This window comes from Gymnogyps californianus, chromosome 4 (assembly GCF_018139145.2).
Source record: "Gymnogyps californianus isolate 813 chromosome 4, ASM1813914v2, whole genome shotgun sequence".
NCBI classification, from domain to species: domain Eukaryota; kingdom Metazoa; phylum Chordata; class Aves; order Accipitriformes; family Cathartidae; genus Gymnogyps; species Gymnogyps californianus.
The window spans coordinates 49,591,854-49,615,695 of record NC_059474.1 but is presented as its reverse complement, the minus strand read 5'-3'; the positions used below and the strand labels follow the sequence as shown (position 1 = coordinate 49,615,695).

Below are 23,842 nucleotides of genomic sequence, written 5' to 3'. Positions count from 1 at the left end.
TTTGTTTTGAAAAAAAACCTATCTGTGTAAAAGTGCACATTGCCTTCTAAGGAAGATGATGGGTTTTCATGGTTAAATATGTCCCCTCTTCAGGTTCCTCAGCATCACCCAAATCATCTGTTATATCTCCTAGCAGTGCAGCAGCTAGCAGACTGGCTGGACAAGGTTGTGATTTAATTATTCCCACAGGTATATAGCACTGAATGGATAACGCCCTTGTCTCTGCTGACACTGTACTAACTCCTCCATGTCTCTCATAATTTGATTTACTGTTAGTTGGAAATATAACTTCTGGGGTTTTCTGGTGGCTCTCATTTCTGGCTTTCAACAGTTCACAAAGTAACCTCTGCTTTCCTTTTTGTATGCTGCTTTTTGCTCCATAAAATTTAGAAAATAATTACCAAATACTAATGATAACAAACAGTAGCTAAAATGGCAGTAACCAAAATCTTTTATTTAGGTTAAAGCTGAAACTTTTTGCATTTTTTGCCAAAATGATCACATACTCCAGGAGAACAGAGTATGAGGTGGCCATTAGGAATTCACAACACCCAAACTAGGCTTTGCCACTTGACTCATTTTCTGCCTATGGGCAAATTACTTAATATCTTTGTCTGTTTCCTCCTATATAAAAGGAGAAAACCTATTCAGTTACCTCATAAGGGTGTTGAGAGGATTAATTACTTAATGTTTGCGCAGCATTTTGAAGACGTAAAGAACATAGTAGAGCTTCATGCTAAAGGAGTATCTTGAGGCATCTGTATAGACTTTTTTCCAAACTCTTATTTACATAAATAACCTAGCAAGGCTAAGGTGACTGTAAGTAATAGTAGGGATTAGAGGCAGGAGTAGTCAAAATTGTACATGAATAAATAAAAGTGTTGCTTAAAAAGTGGTAGTGCTTTGCAGTTCTTACTATTTAGGACACTAGGAAATATTTTTGCAAAATTAAACCTTAGAATCCACATGATATCCCATACTAGCTTGAAAATGCTAAGTATTGGCAATTAATATGTGGTGATTGGCCCTAGATATTTTAATTTATTGCTTTAAATCTTTTCTTTGTTGCTATTTTTATACTGGTGGTTTGTAGAATTAGTTATTCCTAATACAATGAGCTAACAAAGCTAAAATAATAAAGTTAAATATTGGGTGAACACATCTTCTGGAAAGGATGACATTCATTGGAAAAGATAAAAAGTCTGTTTTGAAATTTATTAGTTGTATTCTGACAACAGTTTTTATATGCCGCTAATTTTCATTTAATGGTCTGCAGGTTGTAAACAGACTTTTAGATTGGCTAGATCCAAGAGGGTGTTCAACTGTTGGAATTTTAAAACATAGATTAAGTAATAAACATGTCTCAAAAGCTGTTTTAAGGTTGGTTAGTAAAACTCCATGCATTCAGGTAAGATTTATTCAGCCTATTCCTACATGAAACACTGAGATATATACATGCTTTATATCAGTTTTAAAATAATTCTTTCTTTCTGGAATTGATTTTGAAAATCTGCATATTTGTCTTAAGTTCTTACTGTCACCTTGCTCTGCTTTTGCATGTGCAATTGCACAAATCTTCCATACCTGCTATTAATCCTTTAAAACAAAAAAACCCAAGGCCTTGAAGATTTGCTTTGTGTCTGACAGGGGGCAGAGCTCAGCAGAAGAGTGGACCTGTTGTGTTAGCAGATGAAGTAAAGAGTCCAGCAATGGAGAAATTGGAATTGGTGAGAAAGTGGAGCCTAAACACTTACAAGGTATGCAGACATATATTTGTGTGTGCGTATGTATGTATTCTAGAAATGAGTTTGCTACTAGATTGGACTAAAGTTTTCAAAGTATTGTGCTACTGTGTGAACGTAGTCTGTTGTTGCAGTGAGCATAAGCAAGAATGCATAGGGAAGGCTTAGTTTTCTTCCAAGTGTAGCATTCTTTGTAAGCCTTTTTAAATCCCAGGTTTTAAGTGGAAAATCTTTCATAGTTATCACTGATTTAACAAGGTAAAGAATGTTCCATTTCTAATGTCCCCTTCAACATACACAATGTACAGATTTCAGCACTAATGCTTGTAATTAAATCTTTTGGCTATCTTTGAGTTGATTGCTGATACAATAAAATTTTAGCTGATGGGAAAAAGTCAGGCCTATCTACAAGTTCCAAACTTGTTAATCACTATTCTGATGTTTTTGTTCTGTCTGGGCTGATTGTTTTTTCTTAGTGTTGGAATTGTTGCTTCGGTTCATGTGTGTTTTACTCTTATATGATGATGCTTTGTGATCAATTGGGATTTGATGAAATTAAAATAATAACAAAAGAATAAAGAAAAGGTGCTTAAAGCACACCAGTTTGCCAGAAGTGACTCTCATTAAAAAGCCGTAAGGTAAGGCACAATTGTCAGGGAATACATTACTGTCAGGAGTTTTAAACAAAGACCAGTTTTGAAAAATAGCTTTTATTTATGCCTGCAACTTAAATGACAGAAGTGTGGGCAGGTGGGTTGTGCATCAGTGGGATCTACATCAAACTGAAGAAATGAAGAATCTGTGGAAAGAAGTTCACTTGTAAAACACAGGTCGGAATCTGTCCAGTGTTCTTAAGTCCAGATAAGGACTTCCTCCCCAGTGAGGACGAGAGGCAGGGGTGGAGACATTCTACCCACTAGTAAACGCTTATACTGTTCTTTGTGTTAGAATCAGAAGTTTGCATCTTTTTTAGTCTAATGAAATAGCTTTTAGAATTTCCACTTTTCTTGTAATCTAAATTTTGTAGCAACTGCAGAAGTCTGCCAGCTGCTCCTGCAGCGTGCTGTGGTCCAATCAGAATATGTGCTATTCAGCTTAAGCCATTCTTTAAAATTCTCTGTTTGTTTAAGAAACATTGACTTCTGCGATTGAATCTCCTATACCACAACTAAATAGGAGAGGACCTTATTCGCTCTTTTTGGTGCCTTGATTTAGAAAACAAAACAAAAAAAATCCCCATGTCTCAATTGCAGAATGGTTGCAAACCCACTTAGGTGAAGCAGTAGCCAGAGGACTAGTGAAAAATGCTGGGAAAAGTGGTCTCAGATCCTTACTTAGAAATTTCTTTGAGTGTAGTCTTTGCAAAGTCTGGATTTTTAGATTTCTTTCTTGGCTTAATCCTTCCCCTCCCTGAAATCCAGAATCCCACCAGTTATGGCATAGCAAACAAAGACAGCACTTTCAGAAAACTAAATTAATTTGTTTTCTTGAAATCTATAAGCTTGAAGTTGTTTCCCAAATATGCCTAAGGAGATAGGTCAGTTATGATCTTTCTAGAGTCCCATACTGACTTCTTGTATGGCTCTTTTGGAGGAATAGGATTGTTCAGAGAGAGCTTATGAATTCATTCTGAGTTGAGGGAGCATTATGCAAATGTCCCTGGAGATGCCATACATTTGAAAACACTTTATATGTAGGCTACATACAAAAAGCGTATTTAATTTGATTAAGGACAGTATTTCAATTTGTGGACACACTGGCTTACTTTGGTTCCCATTAGGAAGGTTGTGGGAAGAAGTCTCCTTATCTCGTAATAGCTAACTGATCATAGGTTAGAAGATGCAGAAATAAAGGGCAGGAGTAAATGATTTAGTGGAGGGAAGCCAGCAGTTGAACCCCTCTGAGCTGAAATCCATGCTATTCAATGTACCAGACATTAATCTGCAAGTGGAGTTAGTGGTAAAACTTGCTGTTAGAAGTTCCTTAGGAATCTGACATGAGTAGTTCCTCTGTCACAGTGTCTGTATCAGGAGTTGTGAAATCTAAATTATTGGATATGTTCAGAAGTCATACCCATCTGTGAAGAGATGATTAAGTATGCCTTCATGTATTTTGAGTACCTTGCTTTTTGTCCTGTATGCCTTTCTGTGAATGAGAGACAATTGCTTTTGTTATCTCCCACTTTTATTTCTGTTTTAAGAAACTGTTTCCAAGTGAAAATCACAGGAGGTTAAAGCTGCTCTTCTCTCTAGCCTAACCATGAATTTTCATAGACTGTTTTTAACTTCTTCCCGTAATTTGTAACTTGATAAGATTATTCTGTTGCCTTTGCAACTACTGTCCCTGTTCACTCTCTCCAATCTTATGCCCCCTAGTAATCATGAGTTAGCATCAAAAGAAATTGCCCTTCTTTCCATAATCTAGTAGCAAGAGCTTTTGCTGTTCTTTCTCCTTCCCGTGCCTCCCCCTTTGGATGAGAAAGGCGTTTTCAGTTTAGCAAAAAGACATAGGCACAAGAAAGTTGTGACTCTTCTTGACTTTCAGTAATTCTAATAAAAAGCTTATCTTTTTGTTTTTCATACAACTTAAACTTTGAGGGGAAAAAAACAATATACCTGTTCTACAAGCCTCTCTTTAATACTGGGCTACTAGTGGAACATTTATTTCTGAGACACGTCCAGTAATGTCTCTGTTCATCTTTTAACATATGCAATTTAAAATATATTTCTCTTAAATGTATTTTGGTGGGTTTTTTCTTTAAGAGAGTTCTTTTTCTTAACTTTGCCCTGTGTGACTTCTTTTTGAGGAGCGTGGTCTTATTCAGGACAGTGTTCTTTATAGATACTTTTTCAGAACAAAGCAAAATGGAATTAATGTGTGGAATTTTCTCCGTTTGCTGGTGAGAATATTCAGCAACTTTTGTGTCTGTACTAGTCTGCTTAGAACCGGAGTAAATCAAAATAGATAGGTGCATCTTCTTTCTCAATTATTCTTGTTCAGTCTTAGCATTCAACTTTATCTCTACCTACATCTTAGCTTAACAAAGTGTGCAGTTTAAGTCTTTCCAATTACTAGTTTTTCCTCACCTGCTGGGGTGTTTTAGGTTTTCTGCTGTAACTTTTTGAAGCAAATACTCCTTGGTTGAAAATAATTCCTTCCTTTGTAATTTATTCTTGCTTCCAAAAGTTTTGCCTTCCATGATTCAGATTTTTCTCTTGCATTTGTGGGGGTGGGGGGGTATCTCAGCTTTTTTAGAAAATAGCCAAAATAGCCATCAATTCCATAGTTCCTAGTCAAATGCTTATTTATACTCTGATCACACTCATTCATTGCTAAGCTGTATTTTGCAATTTTTGTTGCAGACTTTGGTAATAAAGTTGCATTCTGCATTGATATGACTTGTTACGCTCTCCCAAATTTCCGATTCTTGACAGGCATTTGTCTCCTAGATTTGCTGTGCTCTTTCTTGTTAATTGGTTGAATCTAATGAGGTAGCCTAAATAGTCTGTACCTTCCAATCTAAAGCTTATCAGTTATGACCAACTTGTTCTGTTTGATCATTCTTGAGTCTTTCCTGTGTTTGTCTATTAAATTTAGAAAGGACATAAAAGTTCTAGCAGGTTAAATGTGTGTCTCCTTTGGATGTAAGTAAAGACTGGATTAAACTAAAGTCCTTGAATTTGGAAACTCTGGGAAATCCAGTGCTGTAATGTATTTGGGGAATGTGGTATAAGATAGGCTTGGGCATTATTTCACCTAACAAAATAGCAGCTTTGCACTTAGGTTAAGTCCCTTCAGAGTAGCTGTGTCATTGACTACTAAGTTCGTTTCCTTGTAATTCTGTTTCTAGCAGTAATTCTTCATATGTGTAAGCTGGTTATCTCTTCACCTCTTGGGACCACAGGTTAACTTCAAGTAACTTACTGTAACAGTCAATAATTCCTGCTTTCCATAGAGAAATTGTATGCCTTTGCTACACATCTGCTTTGCAAATGGCTTCTCCTATGTCTTAGTCAAGGGAAACCCCAATGTGCATCATGGGAGGCTCACTGCTGAGTTGGGCTCAAATCTCTGGCAGAGGAGGTGTCACAGATAAGTGGAACGTGGTAGCAGCCTGAGCTGTCACAGCCGTTGGCTGGGTGAAAGTGTCTACAGCCTTGTAAGAGCATGTTTTCTGCTCACTGTGTTAATGAACTGCAAATCTGTTAAGATTTTTCCTTGTGACAGAAAAGAAATAGTAAGTCTTTCTGAGACAATCAGCTCCATTTTATAGATGTGTAAATAATGAGAAATGCATTTTAGTAGTTTTACATATTTCTCAGTAGGAGTTCCCAGTTTCCCAGTCAGCTTTAAAAAACATGCTGAAAAACCACCACCTCCTTACCTCCCCCCCCAAATCCCCCAAAAGTAACATTTTTGGAAAACATAACATGGATGATCTGGAATTGGATGGTTGGTAGACAAAGCCCAAAAGATCACTAACTAGATATTTTTATGTAGAACTAGTAGTACTCCCATTAACTGACTTCAATGCAGTGGACTAAATTGCTTCTTTTAACTTAATGAGATTCACCAAACCTGAAGAGATAAGTGTTCTTTTACTTGAGAAACAATTAGTTATGCTCTTGATTTGCTAACTTGAATATTCATCTTAGTAGGAGTTGAGACTTGTCCAACTGTTCTTGCTGAGTCCTGATAAACTTCTAAAGAGTGTGTTGTTTTTTCAGTTTGTTGTGCAAACTTATATTGGGAGGGGTGATTGTGAAAGAATTGTGCGTAATTATACGTCCCTTGAAGCTGAAAATGGGTGTATGCTGTGTTGTCTTGAATATACTTGATTCTTTATAATTTAAATTTTTTTTCCCCAGTGTACACGTCAGATCATCTCTGAAAAATTGGGTCGTGGCTCAAGAACAGTAGATCTGGAACTAGAAGCTCAAATAGATATATTGAGAGATAACAAAAAAAAATATGAAAATATCTTGAGACTGGCACAGACGCTGTCCACACAACTCTTCCAGATGGTACATACCCAAAGGCAACTTGGAGATGCATTTGCTGACCTGAGTTTGAAGTCATTGGAACTTCATGTAAGACTTTTATAGTGTTAAAAAATAAAATGGCAGAGATGAAGATAAGCCTAATTGACTCGTGCAGGGTATATGGTAGTTAGCAGCTACTTTTCTAAACATTGTAGTTAACAGTATATTACATGCTTATTGTGTTAAAAGCTTATGTAATTCATTTAAAACTATAGGAAATTATTAAAATTACTGTAGTTCTTTATTGTTTCTTAAATGTTTGCCTTTAGTTGATGGTTGGACTCAAGAACTGACAACTTTCCTTTGTATAGAAAATGCATTTTACTATTAATTTTGCTTCTAATGAAATGTCATCAAAGTGTTCCAGTGTTACGTCGTTTCAATTACAGGATGTCTTTGGGGAATATGCCTGGGATTAAGTAGAATAGGGCACATTACTTCACTTGTGCACATTGAATATGAGTAAATTATTTTTCTGTAGCATATTTAAGCATTGAGATTTCATCTCAAAGTCCTTTTTTAATCAGAATTTTGCCTCTCTTGCTCAGAAACTCCAAACGTAAGAATACAGATTAGTCCTATTAGTAGCAATCTTTAGATCTCTGCATTTGGGTTGTCATGATTCTTTGGTTTAGAAGTTTATGTAACACTGGCACTTTTTGTTGCCAATAATAAAACTGTCTGCTGTAAAGAGAGATAAGGTAGATGTTGCATACGAAACATAGTAGCTGGTTTGCTTCTACATTGATTGTTCTGTACTTCCAAAGTTAAAGCAATTTGATACTGCTACTGATCCTTTGGAAAACCAGTATTAAGGGGCTCAATGAGTCTCTAAAACATAGCTGCTGAAACAGCCCAAATTATCTTTGTGATTATTAAACTTAAAACCTCTGTCTGTTTATTTTTTCCCTTTTCACGATTGTCTATTCCCATTGAGTTTTAAGGGAGGAGGAGGAGTTCATGCTTGCACAGAGGAACCTGAACTGATAGCTAGCTGAAAAAAATTGAAACTCTTGCACTAGAGTACAGGAATCTTTAATATTACAGTCTGACAGATGAAAATCTGTGAAAGCAGAGCACTTCTAGCAGCTAAGAAATTAAATAATCTGCTAAAAGAAGAGTTTTTAATATCATCGGTTTACTCTTGACACAAATATGGGCATGTGGTTTGTGGCAGAACTTAGTGATTGCTATGAAGTATGTGCTGAAGCTGGATGTTTCTTCTGAAACTTGGATTAAATCTGGCATCATGCTTTTGTTTAATGAATGGGTGGTTTTTCCATGAATAGCTTGTAACTTCTAATGGGAATACTGTTCTTCCAGGTTCTTTCAGCACCTTGTACTGGTCTTGGAATTTGTTTCAGTCATTCATCTCTTGTGTAGCTTATTGAATGGGGCTGTTGATGAAAATCAAATAAAGGTTTCTGCTGCTGTAATAAAAGTTATCTAACCTTGCCTCTTGGAGACTTGCCTGATGTTTGTCTCTTTCCTCTTTGTGTTTCCCCTTTGTTTAATCTCTACTGTATTACCATCTGTAGCCTGGCCTGTTCTTCTTGGATGTTTGGATAGCATTGTTGCCTCTAAAACTTGTGCAAGACTAAAAGTAAAATTTCTGAACAGTCTGTCTTTAGGGCTTTTAAGTTTAAACAAAAACAAAACCCACACCACTTATTTTATACATGATAACAAAATGAGATCTCATTTTGTTATCTGCAGAGGTATTACTTAATGTGAATGTTTTGCTATTTCTCTTTTGGATACAAAGATAACTCCTGGTTCCAGGCTCATGTGCCTCCAATTATATAGACAGATGAATTCCAATTTTAATTGACCTGTGCATAGAGTATGAACTGAGTGTAAGCTCTTGATACAGAAAGGATTTCCTGTCTGTTTCGTAAGAGGTATCTGCAGAGGTCATGGACAAAACTCAGAAGTTTTTATATGAAACTGTATGAACCAGTAGAAGGACAGTTTTGATGGCTAGCATGTTTCTTAGTACTGCTGGCCACTGCAGTCCCATCCCTCTTACCCCCCTCCTTTGAATTGGTAGTGTTGCTCATTTGGGTCTGTGATGATCTGGGTCAGAGGACCAGCTGGAAAACTAATTGGAGTCTTGCCTGCAGGAGGGAAAAGAGATGGGATGAAACACTGCTGAAAGGGGCAGTCCTACTGCTGTTGTCTTTGCATGTATGATCCTGTTTCTTCCCTGTGCTAGTGCTTGTGTTACTGTGTAGCTGGCAATGTTAGAGCAAAACCAGGTGAAAAAGACTATTTTTTTATTTCTGCAACATCTGTAGTGATTTGGCTGACTGCTTTTGCCACCCAAGCAGCTGTGCAAAGCAAAGGTGACAGATCTTTAGCAGTGTTTACAGGGCTTAGCTCATGAAAACTTGCCCTAAGTTCTCTTTCTTTTTTCTTCTCCTTCAAATTGCTCACTTCCACTGCACCTCCTTTTCTAGAGGATTCTTCCTTTACTGTTGCCCATTACCCTTACCCTCATGAAGTTGTTAATGTTAACATGAAATACCATTTGGCTTCGGTGTTTGTGTTCTAGACAGATGAAAGGAAACTGGGAGAATACAGCACTTCTGAGTCAGTTGTTGGCAGTGTGCAAGCCTAAAAAGACCAAGTTCCAAATATGAACCTAGTGTGTTTTACAGCCACTACAACCAGAGATTGTACTCTCTTGTGAGAACGCCCATCTGCAGAATATGAAGATGCCATATGGATGACATAAATATAATAATTGGACTCGTTTGGCATCCATGCGTTAGGAAAATCTTTGCAGCCTTGGTCAGGGCTTACACTGCTGTTAACAAAAAGACATGAGCGAACATATATCCAAATGTGACTGAAATGCTGTGGAAATAACTTCACCCTTGTCCCTTTAAAATTTATGGCTGAGCTACATTATAATTTTTATTTGCTATCCGTTATAATGCTCTGCTCTTCAATTATTTACAGCCTATTAAACTGTGATAGATGTTGGGTTTTTTTGCAGTGCTCTTTTCCAGAATGTAAGAATAAAACTTAATAGCTAATTAATGCTGTGTGCCCTTGTGAATTTAGTTATATTACTGTATTTAATGTAGTGGTGTCTCTGTTGGTATTAAAGCATTACCTAGTCAACCACATGAGAGATGCTGGATTAAAACCCTGCTGAATGACAATGTAAAGATTACATTAGCACTTACTTTTAAGTAACATTCAAGACTTCAGAGTGCAGAAAAATCACGTTATAAAATAGGATTTAACATCACACGTGGTAACAAAATTATAAACCATGGTTTACTGATGTTAGAGAGATTTCATAAAAACTGTGAACTGACTATTGTATTGAAATCATATCTGTTTAATCATAACCATACACAAACAGAAGTGAAAGAACTGCCACATCTGTGTGTTTGTATTTTTTTATATAGTTGCTGATGAATGTTATGTTTTTAAATGATCTACAGTTTTGTTTTCTCTGCTCTTTGTTTATAGGAGGAGTTTGGCTACAATGCAGATACGCAGAAACTTCTAGCTAAAAATGGAGAAACTCTTCTTGGGGCTATTAACTTTTTTATTGCCAGTGTGAATACATTGGTGAATAAAACAATTGAAGATACATTATTGACTGTGAAACAGTATGAAAGTGCCAGGTAGCTATTCTGTGTCTAGCTATTTTCATTACAAACTAATCTTCAGGAAACAGACTTTGTATCAGCTTAGTCCTTGTATTTGAGTGACTAACCTGTCAGATAAAAACCTTATAACACAACTCATATAATTAGGATTTACAGTTAACTGCCTTATTGCACATATCCTCAAATGTTTTGTAAATGTTCTGTCGTAGACTTAATTTTACTTGTTAGCTCTAGGAATAATTATAGCTATTTTTTCCTGCGTGCTAGATTAAGGTGGCTTTCTAAGCAGCATGACAGTGCAAGATTAACCCTTTTATCCAGCTACATTGTAATAGGTAAAATAATCTCTTTGACTGAAAAACATTTAATCTTGTGCTTCTGTTGATGCACAATGTGTGCAAGTCACACTTCAATTTTTATGCAGAAGTTGCAGACTTGGTCAGAAAGAGGAAAATAAAAAAGAAATTTCTTAGTGAGTGAATAACATCTAGCAGTAGGTAATGGGTTTCCTGCTCTGGAGAAGGTTACTTTCGGATGTGGCACAGTACTCTAAAGCCAGGTTCCCTTCTCCTGCCAGGGTTTGGACTTGTGGTCCTTTCTGATGCTTGGTTCCATTCTGACTTTCTTTCACTTATTGGATAAAGGGTGTTTCTTTTAATTTGTCAAAGGATGTAATTTATGCATATAATATTTTGATTTTTTTTTTTAGGTCAAAAATTGCAAACCGCTTGAGTTTGGAAGTTCTTTCCCCCCTTTTTAATTGTTCTGTTCTAATGCTTATTTATAAGCAAAATAGTAAGTTATTGTTTTGATATTTAGGTAAACTTTCAAAGGCATGAAAGGCAGCATTAATATGAATATAACATATTGCTTTATTTTTGACACTAAAGTATTAAAAAAAAAAAAAATCAGTTCACACATTTTCCAGGTATCCCCTTGAAAATTTATACAAAATATGTGCTATGATTGTTCTTGCCAGTCCTTTTCAATATATGGTTCTTGCCTCCTGAAATACCTTCATTACTTTCCCTTTCTGTTCATTGAAGAAATCATGCATTTTGCTATTTCAGTAAGGCAAATAAATTACAAAGGTTCTTCACTTACATAGCCAGTCCATCATTTTGCAATGTGAAAATAGGTCACACTTATTTCTGTGCCTCTTCTTCCCTGTCCCCAGTTGCACTTCAGCATTCATCTGTTCCCCTCTTCTATGAGCTCTCTATTGGCTTGTTTCCTTTTTGGAATTAAGTCATAAACTCTTTAAATAAAGCCTGAATCATAGTGGCAATGAGAATCAGGAAGAGCCCTGTGAATGTTACTCCTTTTACCTCTGAAAATGTTGTATTTTATTTTGGAGCAGTTATACCAACTGAAAAGTTGTTTTTCCCAACCATTTTTTAATCCTGATTTGTTTCCAGTTTTAGAAATGTCTGTGAGAGAGCATATTTGAAAAGCCAGAAATAGGTTGGTTTGTTCCATTAAAATTGGCATCTATCACATGCTGATATGCTAGGTTCCATTATTTGAAAGCTACAGAGCAGTATGGAAGGAAGAGTGAGGCTTTGGGTAGGGCTGCTCATGACCTTGGAGTGATTTCTGGCTATTGTCTGTCGCTTTACCTGGTCAAGTGCTAGATGGCTGTGAAAAAGGGAGCACGTGTTGCATACGAGGAGGAAGAAAAAAGTTAGAGGCTGTTACTACATTTGTCTCATCCACTTGCAATAATGTTTTAAAATATAAAAATAGTTTATCTGGCAAGGATCCAGTGTTCGGTAGACTTGTATGTAACGCTGGAAAAGAGAAGATTAATTTAGTGATACAGTCTTTAAACTACTAACATTCCATAGGTGCTTTTCCCACTTATAAATGCTATGTGTTGATGAATAGAAAGCTTAACTTAAATAAACTTTCTTGGGGGGGGAAAAAATTATTTAATGTTTTTGAAGACAAAACTGAATATTCAAACTTCTGTATTAAAAAATACTTTTAAGACATTTTGATTTTTTCCATTAAAATGAGAAAGAAGGTATGAATGGTTCATCTCTATTCAGGTAATAAAATGGTACAGTCTAATATGGAAGGATATCAAGGAGGTTTATAACTTTTTTAATCAATAGTGGTATATGAAGACTAACTGGTTCAATTAAAACGTTGTCAGGTATCTGCAGGCAAGAGCCTATACCATAACATGAATTCTGTTTTTGCTAGCAGTATCCAGGATAGGTAATTTGAAGAGAACAAGAGTAAATTGGAAAATACTTTTCATCTGTCATATCTAGAAGTGGGTGCAGAGTTAGCTTAAATACTTACCTGGCTGTTAGTCTTAATCTTCTGTCTTTCTCTTCCCTTATCTCCTTCAGTGGTGGTATTGATCCAGAGAGTCTGACTTCCCTAGGAAAATAAGATAGGCCCTCAGCAGAGTATAAATAATGCATCATCTCTTTGCAGCCTGTTTATCCATAGTGCAGACAAGTTCTCACAAAACTATTTGTGGAAGAACTATAAAACTGTTCCAATTAATGCATACAGAGAAGCCTAGAGCATGCTGAAAAAGCCTTGGGGCAGAGTTCAGTAAAAGTGAGCCATTGCTCAGACATCTGCTTAAAGGGGATGTCCTGCTCTTGGTGCTTCTCTTGCTCTCAACACAAACTCTTCACTGAACTGATTCAACAGCAGAAAAATAAGCTGAAAAAAAATTTACTAGCTTTATCTGGGTTAATAAGCTGAGATGTCCCAGGAAAGGCTTTGACCACTGAAGCCAGCACAAAGCAGAGGGTTGGAAGCATGTGGCTGAGACAGGAACAGAAGAGGGAGGATGCTTGTTGAGGCAGCTTTATACAAGGTACTTAAGGGTGGTTTTGCTTGATGAATAGGAGAAGGGAGAAAAAAACTTGCCCGGGTTTTTTTATTTTTTCTGTACTTGACTGTTTTGTTCATCTTCTATTGTACTTGGCCCTATATGTGAGGTCTGTTTTGAGACACTTTGCCTTTAGATTTTTTTTTTTTCCTCCTCCTCTTTCTTCTCAGGATTGAATATGATGCCTATCGAACAGACCTAGAAGAGCTGAATCTTGGCCCTCGTGATGCAAACACTCTGCCAAAGATTGAGCAATCACAACAACTGTTTCAAGTGCATAAAGAGAAATATGACAAAATGCGTAATGATGTATCTATCAAATTGAAATTTTTGGAAGAAAATAAGGTAAGCTACAACTTCTGATGTTATGTTTAGGAGTTTTGTCCTGTAAGTTTCTGCTTTGCTGGAAATACTTCAGTAGTTAGATGTTAAAATATATCTTAATTTAAAAGTAGAGCGAGCGAAGAAAATAAGCTGAATTTTCTGAGTTCTTGCTATATCACTGGAGGACACACTTTTAGAACAGGCAACCTTACAAGTCCCTAATCAAGCTGCTCCAGCTACAAATGGCAAACATTATGGCAGTAAGTTTCTTGTTGATATGGGAGGTTTCAAGTTTGGAAAAGCATTACTTTTCCAGTTTATCGCATTTAATGGTTAAATGAGTCATATAACTACTGAATTAAAATTCAAAGTAATAGTTATGTTTGACAACACTGTCATGGAGGATATGCACAAAGGAAGTGAGAGAACTGTGAAGAGGCTTCTTCAAAATTAAGCTTTCTTTAAACGAATAACTTGAACTGAGAAATACAACTTTCTGTAATTAATGCCCTTATAGTTTCTTAATTCTAAACAGGGCTCTTGAACTGTTGGTTGGAAGGGGTTTTTTTCCCATATGTGTTTATTCCAACCATACCATTTCATCTATACCCTCTTAATGATGGGATTCTCACCCCTCTTATTCTGTCTACCAGGCAAAAATAGAATTGCCATACAGAACACACTTTTAAACTGTGCTTTCTTTGATAAACAAGTCCTTCTAAATTGTTTCTAATTAGATATAAAAATGATGGTCTTTCAGGATTTGATTTTTGTTCATACTCATAGTAAATGAAATGGTTATAATAATCTGTGACTATATTTCCTATGTCTTCAGAGGGAGGAAAATATGGTCAAAACTTACATAAAAGATAGTAGTTTGTCAGTTTGTCCATGTCTAGCAGTGGATTAACATTTTCAGTATGGGTTAATTCATATATTTTAAAGATCTGAATGTAGGTAACAACTGCTTGTCAGAGAATACAGGAGTGGCCCCAAATGACAACAGTAGGAAACCATGTTCCTTACATGGAAGGAGGAAACTTGAAGGGAAAATCATGGGGACAAGCTAAACCAATTAAAACTAATTATTATTCTGAATTCTTGAGTATATTATCACATAAGCATTTGCATCAGCTACTTAGAATAAAGATGGAAGACAGGGAAGAAACATGAACCATCAACAGATGAGAAGAAGAAAAAAGTGGAGAAAATCAACAAACCTTTTGGTTTCCAAAACAATATATGCTAAAAATGTAGCTCCTGAGCACTGTTACTTCATATAGGCATTTGCATTAGGCCCAGGGGTCTGGAATCACATAGCCATTAAGAGTTGATGAACCAGATCATCAGATGAATAAAAACTGGTATTGCCCTGACTTTCATTTGTTGTTCTTGCTGAACTTGTAGCCCATTAACTTTCAAATTGAAAAAATCCATATTGAAATTAATTTTCTTGAACAAGCTGAAGTCTAATCTAAATGCTTAAATTAGAAAACACTCATAAAAACTGAGGTTTAAAACTATGCTAGGTTGAAAAAGAGTATACTGAAGGTGTCTTCCCCCCCCCCCTTTGTTTTCATCTTCCAGTAAGTTGTTTGCTACTAATATAGTGTACTTCTGTTTAAATTGTTTGATCCTTCCAGCTCATATCTGTACAGGAATTCTGATGCTTAAGTTCAGATTGGTTGAAAATAGCACTTACCCTGCTTCCTCTTGGTTTGCATTAACTATACAGCAGACTGATCAATTTATGTTTATACAGATAGGAAAGCTTCAGAGTGAAAGCATTTTATTTCCATCTTGTACAATAAAGTTTCCATATTTTTTTTTTAAATAAATTAGATAATTTAGGGAACACTAATGAAGTTGTCGTCCTAGTGAGTCTTGAATTAGATCAAGCATCCTGTTAGCAGTCAGAGCCTACGGATTTTGTTTCTGAAAGAGATTGTTTTTTCCTTCCTGCCTTTTCTTTTAGATTAACACAGAGGGAACTTTCACATGCTTAAGCCTTTTTATCACTGGTTCACATTTCTCAGTTTTGACGCTAGAGATGTCAAAATATTTACTAAAGGGTGTATGTAATTTTGTTCCCAAATAATCCATAGAAAGGACTTCCTTTACAGTCAAATACTGGCTTAAATGTAATTATCTACTGAGAGGTTTACTCAGGTAAGCTTTACTTTGGTGTCTTCTATTTATTGTATAGGATTCTCCATAGTAAACAATATGTAATCTTAATCCTAATCCTAAATTTTCATTTCAGGAGCACTTTTTTTTTCCAGCTTGCATCTGTCTCTGATAATTTTTGTTCTTCTGTTGCCCAGAATGCTTCCTGGGGTGTAGTGGGAGGCAGTAGTTGTCTGAGAGATGATGTTCTTACCAGTCTGAAGTCTTTATTCCTTTTTCTGGTGTCGGCCACTTTTTTATTAATTTCAATGGAGGGGAGCTCCTGTTAGACCTCATATTGTCCTGCAGCTAGTATTAAGAAATTGGAATGCACAATTGATTTGCCAGACAACCATTATAAACTTTACTTTTAATTTTTAGCTGTATACAAAGTGTACGTGGCTGCTCTTAAGTCAATTACTTTTTATATTTTAAAGGATTAACTCAATAAGTATAGGATCAGTAAGTATAGGAACTAGATTTTAATTTCAGTTAGATTTAATAATCTCAGATGTTCTACTTTTTCCAGAGGTACATGGTAACAGTTGCTATGATCATCATAATTTAAACATCCATAAATACAGCATGTGCCTAACACAAAGGAGAAGAAAGAAAGGAGGAGGAGCACAATGGGTGCAGCTGTATGAGTGTGTCTGTAACACAGTCGTTTCAGCTGTGAGAGTAGTGCACTGTTTAGGAGATGGCTTAAACTGAAGACCATATATGATGCTGAACTCCCAAGTCGAAGGGCGATTTTGATATTCTTAAACTGTTACAGTAGTCCCGGGGAGGGAATTATATTGATTATACCAATACTATATTCTTAGTAACAGGAACTTGCCATTTTTGCGTGTCTATCCCCAGGACCATGTTGGTGCCCATTTAATAGAATGGAAGATCAAAATAAAGGAAGCTCAGACTAACAAAATACTGGTTTTACTCAGTCTCTCACAAAGGGCCTTTTTGTAGCCTGTTTTAGAAAGCCTCTGTTGTTGGAGGCGCGTTGCATACAAGGTAAATGAGGGGTAGTATTTGAGCAGCTGTATCAAGGCATGGCATTGCCAGACTCGTGTTACGATATACTAGAACATGCAAATCTCTAATCATCAACTTTATTAATATGTATTGTCATGGTGCTGAATCCAGATGTGAATTAATATTTGTTCTGAGTCTAATTAGAGAAGTCTTTTTAGGTAAGAAAATGGTACGGTAGCCATATAATTTTTCTATTGTAGATTGTAAACCTTTGGGCTTCAAGTCTTGTATACTATACAAGATGTAGTACAGTGTAGTCTCAAGCTTAGTGGTTACTATCACTTCTGTGTTGAAAACAATTGTGTAATGAAACCTTGCCATTGCAAAGCAATTAAGCAATTTAGGGTTTAATTTTAGATTAGATAAATCAATTCATGATTATCTCCCAATAAATATGTTTTTACAGTCTGACCAATATTAAACATTTAAAAAAAATTGTATATTTTTTGCCTGACAAGTTAATGTCAGAACAGAATCCTAGATGTTCTTTTGTAAATGTACTTCCAATAAATGCACTCAGTTATGTTCCCACTCAGAAGTTTTGTCCTGTGTTTGGTTAAGCATGACATATGAGGAGAGGAGGGAAAACTGGGAGGTGATTCAAGCTGTTACTGCAAAGGAACTATAAAGCCAGTTTAACTGGCTGGTGGGCTCTGGTTGCTCTGTGTTGCTGCGAATGTCACCAAACAGCCATAATCTAGCTGGCCCTATGTTTAGGGGGAAAAAAGGCATCACGTGGTTGCAGTCTCTTTATGCCTGTTTTCCTGGGTTCGTATGTTAACATATCAATTAAAAGCCCCCAAAAGTTCAGAGAACTGCATTACAGTAAAGCTGAGATTGCAAGTTTCTGTCTGTAAAACCAAGATATACAAGATTTCTATCCACTTTCATTGTAGCATTTGATCTTGAAGTTAGAACTGTTTTTTTTTTAATGTTGCTGCAAAGTTGGTGCTATCCCCAGCTGGCAGAGTTCTGTAGAAGTTTGTGGCATTGGGTAATGAGTATAAGAATAGCTGCAATCAAAATCTGTAGCTTACAAATGGTTAATCTTCTGTTGTTGTTGTTGTTGTTCCAATAAGGATGGTGGGCTGTTCTTAGCTTAAAGATTTCTGCCACTGAAAAATTTTTGAAAAGGAGTTGTCTTTTTGAGAAACGAAAAGCTGTTATTCAGGTATGCACTTGAGATGTCAAGTATCATTCTGTGTAGAGAAAGAAATTGAATGCACTTCTGAGAGTTGTACTTCAGGAGTTTGATGTTTAAATGCTTGCTTCTACAAATGAAAGCAATATGCAATCTAATGGAAACCCAGATGATGTAACTGTTTAAACCAAATAACTTCAAATAAAGATAGCTAGGGGAAAGGATTATGATAGTTGTGAGGAGGTACAAACTGACAGAAAGATTAGAATGGGAGTAGTCTTTTTGGTCGTTGAGATGGCTGAAACAGTCTGAATGAGGAGGAAGTAAAGAAATCTGTATTTACTGTGCAATGGAAAATACGGTGTTCAGAGGGAGGTGGGGGGAAGAGGACAATATTTAAAAAGAAATGAAATGTTAAGAGCATCCAGAGGAAATGTGACAACTCAAATCCAACCTATAGTATCTTCTGTATATGAAACTTAAGTCTTCTGTTTAGGGCATGCCCATTTTTTTATGCTTATCCACAAAGTTCAGTTTTGGTTTGAGACTTAAGTATGCCAAGTCTATTCTGGAGTGCTTACTCTGCTCGTAATTAGGAACAAATAGGTGTGTGTAGGTAATTAACAAGGAACAATGATTTTAAATTATGTTCAACCGTAAAACGTGATGGCTTTTGACAGGCATGCTAGTCATACATTGGAACCTGTATTTTAGCAACATACCATTAAGATTCTTTGATTGAAAGGCAAATCTCCAAATGCTCCTTTACTGGAATAGGTGCTACAGCTTAGTGCTCAAGAGTTGGCCTTTAGCACTGTAGTCCGACAGTCACTTTGCTTTGCTTTGCTGCAAAAAAAAAAAAAAGAGTGGTCCCTTCATCCTCTATCCCCCTTCCCCCACATTGTCTTCTCAGTTGTGTTTACAAAAGTGTTTTTGCAGCTGTGCAGAGAATCAGATTGGGGAACTGATCCAGGTTAAAGCAAATATATTGTTGTCTGGTTAGTTTTAATCTAGATCTGTTCCCTGATCCAACTGACTACATAACTGCATGAATGTTTTGCCAACAGAGGGCTAAGGTGAAGTATAGTGTGGAAGTAAGAATCAATGGCTGGATAGAGGAGTGGGTAAGGCTGAGATTCTTTCATGGGAAAACTGATTAGGTTTGAACTTGGCTTTAAGTGAATACTTGTCATCCAGTTCTTAGCTGTGATTGCAGGTATTTTTGCAGTGGACATCAGGTGATTTGAGATGTTACAGCTTTTTCTCTTTTCTCTTAGCTGGCTGCTGCTTCATAGTAGAGCTCATAGTAGAGCTTCTTTGTACAGTGTCAGACAGTTTAATTGGTCTTTTTCTAGAAATTTAAAGTTACCTGAATGAAACTATGGATAAGAAGATCCCACCATCACTTTTGGGATTCGCTTAGTAATCAGCTTCTGAAGGAGGAGAGCAGAAGTTGTAGCACCTTGAACCTCTGCAACCAGTTTGATAACGATCACAAAATTTACACCACAATGATCTCGCTTGGGGATAGAACCTCATACAATGAGGTAGCTCTGGTAGTTCAAAAAGCCCCACCAAAATAAAACATATTTTTTCAGTCCGAATCACCTGCCTCTACATTGTCAGTTCCTGCCTCTGTGTGTGGGTGCATGCATACTTGAGCCTAGGCCTGACTGAATTTATAAAATTATCAGAAGACTTCAGGGCAGTTCACAGAAGCTTTGTGTTAAAAGCTACCCTAACAAAGTACTAACTTTGGTCTCAAATTGATGAACTTGGGCTGGGAGGGTGGGTTAATTACCGTTGTTTTATTTGAGTTCCTGTAAACAGTATGAATAAAACTCCTGTAGCATTTTAATAATATGCTAGAACAGTGAGGGTACTTCTGTGTAGAATTCCTAGCTTGGATCGTGTGAAGTCTTGCATGTCAATGGTGAAAGAATCTGCTCAAGAAAAAGACTGTACCTGCTAAATTTTTTGCTCTCTAAACTTTTAAAAGCAAACCCTTTATGTTGTTGTGACATTTTCCACTTGTGTGATGTGATATTTTTGGGATGAAAATTTTTATAGGTTAAAAGAGTATGTGTATTTATATACATATATTCCCACACAAACTGAAAAAGAGGCCATCTTTTATGACTCGGAAAAGCTGAACTGTGTGTGTTCAACAAGTGTAGTTAGCTAAATTCTGTATCGCCTAAATGTTAAAACATCTGTACATGATGAATTTTGTGAAGTCTATTGTAAATGAAAATAACATTGTCTCAAGATATGATGTGCACGGTGAACTCCTTTCTAACAATACACACCTCATGTTTTTTCTTGGAGAGCCTTTTGATGGAATAACCTACCATTTTACACCCTTAATGAGGCAAAAAGCCTATTCTTTGACATGTATTTAGTTAAATTAGCCTGAATTATTAGGGGAGAAAACAGAGGAATACCAGTTTTCAAATTGTCAGATCAACTTAGACCAAAATTTGGGCCAGCAAAGAGACATTATCACTTAAGTAGGATACTAAGGTCTGTAGAGTTGTCAGTTTATGGGCAAAACTTAATTCGTCAAATGACACTATTCAGTAAAAAAAAAAAAAATTGTTGTACACTCATAAAAGAAATTTCAACTTTTAGTGCTGAAACTTTTGTATACACGTGCATGCATGCACACACACATGCTCAGTCCTTTTTTTCTCAAAGTATTTTATTTTAAAAGTATATCATTACATTTCTGTGTAATAGTGTAAATGTTACGCTCTTCTAGTGTAATAGCATGTCTAATGTATGTTGGATTTTTTAAATTTGAGATCTTTTCTTAAATGAAGGCAATAAAGTATTTCTGTATTGTTGCATGCATTTCAGAAAAGCATGTTAGCCAAATAACCTGTTAAAACAGGCATGGCCAACTGGTAGGCATAGGCCAAACCTGGCCCAAGGACATTTTTGCTTCCCAGCATGACAGTAGTAGACTGTCCCTTGTGGATTGTGCTGAGAGATGAGGCAATGATCCAAAATTTGAGTAGAGAACGTTTAATCTGCTACCTATCACATCCTCCCTTTGGGCTCCGTCAGCCACCCTGTTCCTCCATTCTCTTCTATGTTGGCTAAATGCTATTGGGCTCAAGGTCTTGTAGGCTGAAAACAGGCACAGGGCCACCACCGTAGGGATTTGGGCTCTGACACAAGAGTAAGGTTGTGCTGGGCCGAGAGTACTCTCAAGAACAGAAAGGACAGGTTTTGGCTGCAGGAGAAACTGCAGAAAGACAGATGCCTTTTCAGCATACTACTGTTCATCATTCACAACTTCAGGTTTACTGGTGTGCTAGGATGAAAATGTAACGTTTGTCTAACTTTGACTTCATCAGTGCTATAGCTTGTCATCATAGACTAGACTGGAAGAGAAAAACAGTGATGCCCTCCAGCTGCTCTTGTGCTCTTCTCCCCAAGTTTTGATTACTGTTATGACCTGTATATTTCATGACTACTTTGCACAAATGTTATAGTCAAGATATTGACCAAGTGCTGTAAATAATCCTGTGTTACAGGAGATGGGCAAGAAATGTCGCTGGAAAAAACATCAGTTTCATTTGACTTAGGTATACGTGAGGTGGAAAACAGCAACTCTCTGCAAGGGGGGGGCAAATAAATGAACTGTATACTTAGATAATGCATTTGTCATGTACTATCTCAGGGAAGTCCATTTGGCCTGCAGGTACGTATCTTAAACAGGTTTGGCATCTAATTTCAAGGAATCAAGTACTTGTAATCAAGTGTTTGATATTTGATAACATTATGCTGTTTAGTGAATTGCTTTTGGTCCACGCATGCTGAGTTGGTACTGACTTAAGCATACTTTATGAAAGCTCTAAATCGCTTTAATGTTAAAGAATTTTGTATTTGCATTTTGTATTTGTATTTTTAAACTTTTATTCAATAAACCTGTATGAAGTCTAAGCATCTCAAATACACCTATTTTTTTTATAACTGACCTGTGATGATGTTAACATCTGCCACCTCCTCTTAACCTGTCTCTACCCTTGCCTGCAGGTTAAGGTGTTGCACAATCAGCTTGTTCTGTTCCACAATGCCATTGCAGCGTACTTTGCTGGGAATCAAAAGCAGCTTGAACAGACACTTAAACAGTTCCACATCAAATTGAAAACTCCTGGAGCAGATGCCCCATCCTGGCTTGAAGAACAGTAATCGGATCAGAGAAGAGGACCCAATGTTAACCTAAAATCTGTAAATCTGATAATAATTAAGGGTTGGGGTTGAAGGACTGTTGTAGTGATTCTTGCACAGACAGCTTTAATTTTTTTTCCCCTTTTATAATACTGTAAAACTGAATTTGGTGGGAAAGTGGGTGACTTAAAGGTAACCAAACATAATTTCTGTCATTTCAAATATAGAGCACTCCTTTTGTATGTAAAGGTTGGTGGTTATTTCTGTAACTGGGATGGGGGAGGGAGGGAGGAAGGGAGGGAGGGGAAACAAAACTATTATAGATTTGCACTGACAAATGATGTTTGTGGTTTCTGGTCATTTTGGTGGCTAGTCAAAATATTTCCAAATGGAGGTTTACATGATTTGTACCAACATCTGGTATTTTATAGATGAATATAGAAAACATCTTTAGTAATTTTCATATGACTTTTAAAAAGGAGAGAGTTAAAAGACTATTTTGCAGATTAATAATATAAGACCTATATGCGATATCTGCATATAAGGCAACAGTAACAGATGGCTCATTGACTAGTGGAATTGTAGCAAATGCCTTTTTAAAAGATGTACTTTTCCATCATAGGTTCAAAAAAAAAAAAAAAAAGAAACACTAAAGCAAGAATCGCTGTCAGTCTGAGGCTTCTAAGCACACATTTTTGCTTTGCACCAAGTGGTTTGCTGAGTGAGGCCAACCACGCAATGTACTAATTTCATTTAAAATTTTACTTTCTCTATGAAACAAATACTGTACTAGCCTTAAATCACAGGTATGTGCCTTTTTATAAGATAATATTTTCCACCAGTGTACATAATCCAAGAACCCTTTCACATAATAGTTTGTCAGTTCCCAACAAGGGGAAGGAGACTGTGTAAGTGCTGTTTCATTGTACACTTAGAGCAAGTTAAAGCTTTAGTTAACCTTCATGGACAGATATGATTTTGAGAGAGGAAATCAGGCCAGTATGGTTTTTCTATTTAATTGAAAAACATACTTTGGTAATGGGAGTAACATGGAGGATACTTTTTTAATTTCTCCATCAATCATGTAGTCCTTAAATGTAAAATTCTATGTCAATTTTATCATAGACATTTTAAATTCAATATATTGGAGTCCTCATTTGCACATGTTATGTTGCTTTGTGTTCTATTAAGTAAAATGAAATACTTCAAATCTGTTATTTACAACGGTGTGGATTGTATGATTTATGTACTGTATGTTCAAATGCCTTTCAGCTGACATTCTTAAAGTTTTCAGTGCTTAACACAACTGTAATGTAACTGTAAATCAAACTTTTTAATCATTCCTCATTAAATTCTTGGCCTGACAGAGCCTTCTTTATGTTTTTGTTCTGTCAGAATATCTTGTAATAGTTCATTTATGTTTCCCAGAATGTGTATCCTATGTGAATTTTGTATTCATATTAAAGGTGTTTGCAGTCAAACCTCCTTGACTTGTGATGGTTAAGAGTAGAACTTAGCTTCTGCAGTGAAAGCTTAGTCCTGTTTTTCTGAGTTGCCACCCCTGCCCAAGAATTTCTGGTAAAGCAGTACTAGGTGGTAACACTGATGCTGTTTTATTTCAGGGTGACTTAATAGTGTGCAAGTTCAACTTGAATGTAAACTCATAGTGAAACAAATCTTTCAGTATATGTAATTCTTGACTTAAACTTTTAAAGGAAATTTCATTA

General features: G+C 36.3%; 1 protein-coding gene across 6 annotated transcripts in view; it reads left to right on the top strand.

Annotated features, from left to right (window-relative positions):
* The window catches only part of ARFIP1 (ADP ribosylation factor interacting protein 1), a 43,900-nt gene extending 21,516 nt beyond the window's left edge, over positions 1 to 22,384 (top strand). For 3 of the 6 annotated variants that reach the window (XM_050896349.1, XM_050896348.1, XM_050896351.1), the window contains 6 exons: positions 94 to 189; positions 1,648 to 1,757; positions 6,611 to 6,832; positions 10,271 to 10,428; positions 13,441 to 13,615; positions 21,981 to 22,384. In XM_050896349.1, coding sequence (XP_050752306.1) covers positions 94 to 189; positions 1,648 to 1,757; positions 6,611 to 6,832; positions 10,271 to 10,428; positions 13,441 to 13,615; positions 21,981 to 22,136 — 917 coding nt within the window. In that variant the 3' untranslated portion in view covers positions 22,137 to 22,384. The remainder of the gene's footprint in view (positions 1 to 93; positions 190 to 1,647; positions 1,758 to 6,610; positions 6,833 to 10,270; positions 10,429 to 13,440; positions 13,616 to 21,980) is intronic. The other 3 variants (XM_050896354.1, XM_050896352.1, XM_050896350.1) reach the window with 2 other exon arrangements.
* Positions 22,385 to 23,842: the final 1,458 nt, after the last annotated feature.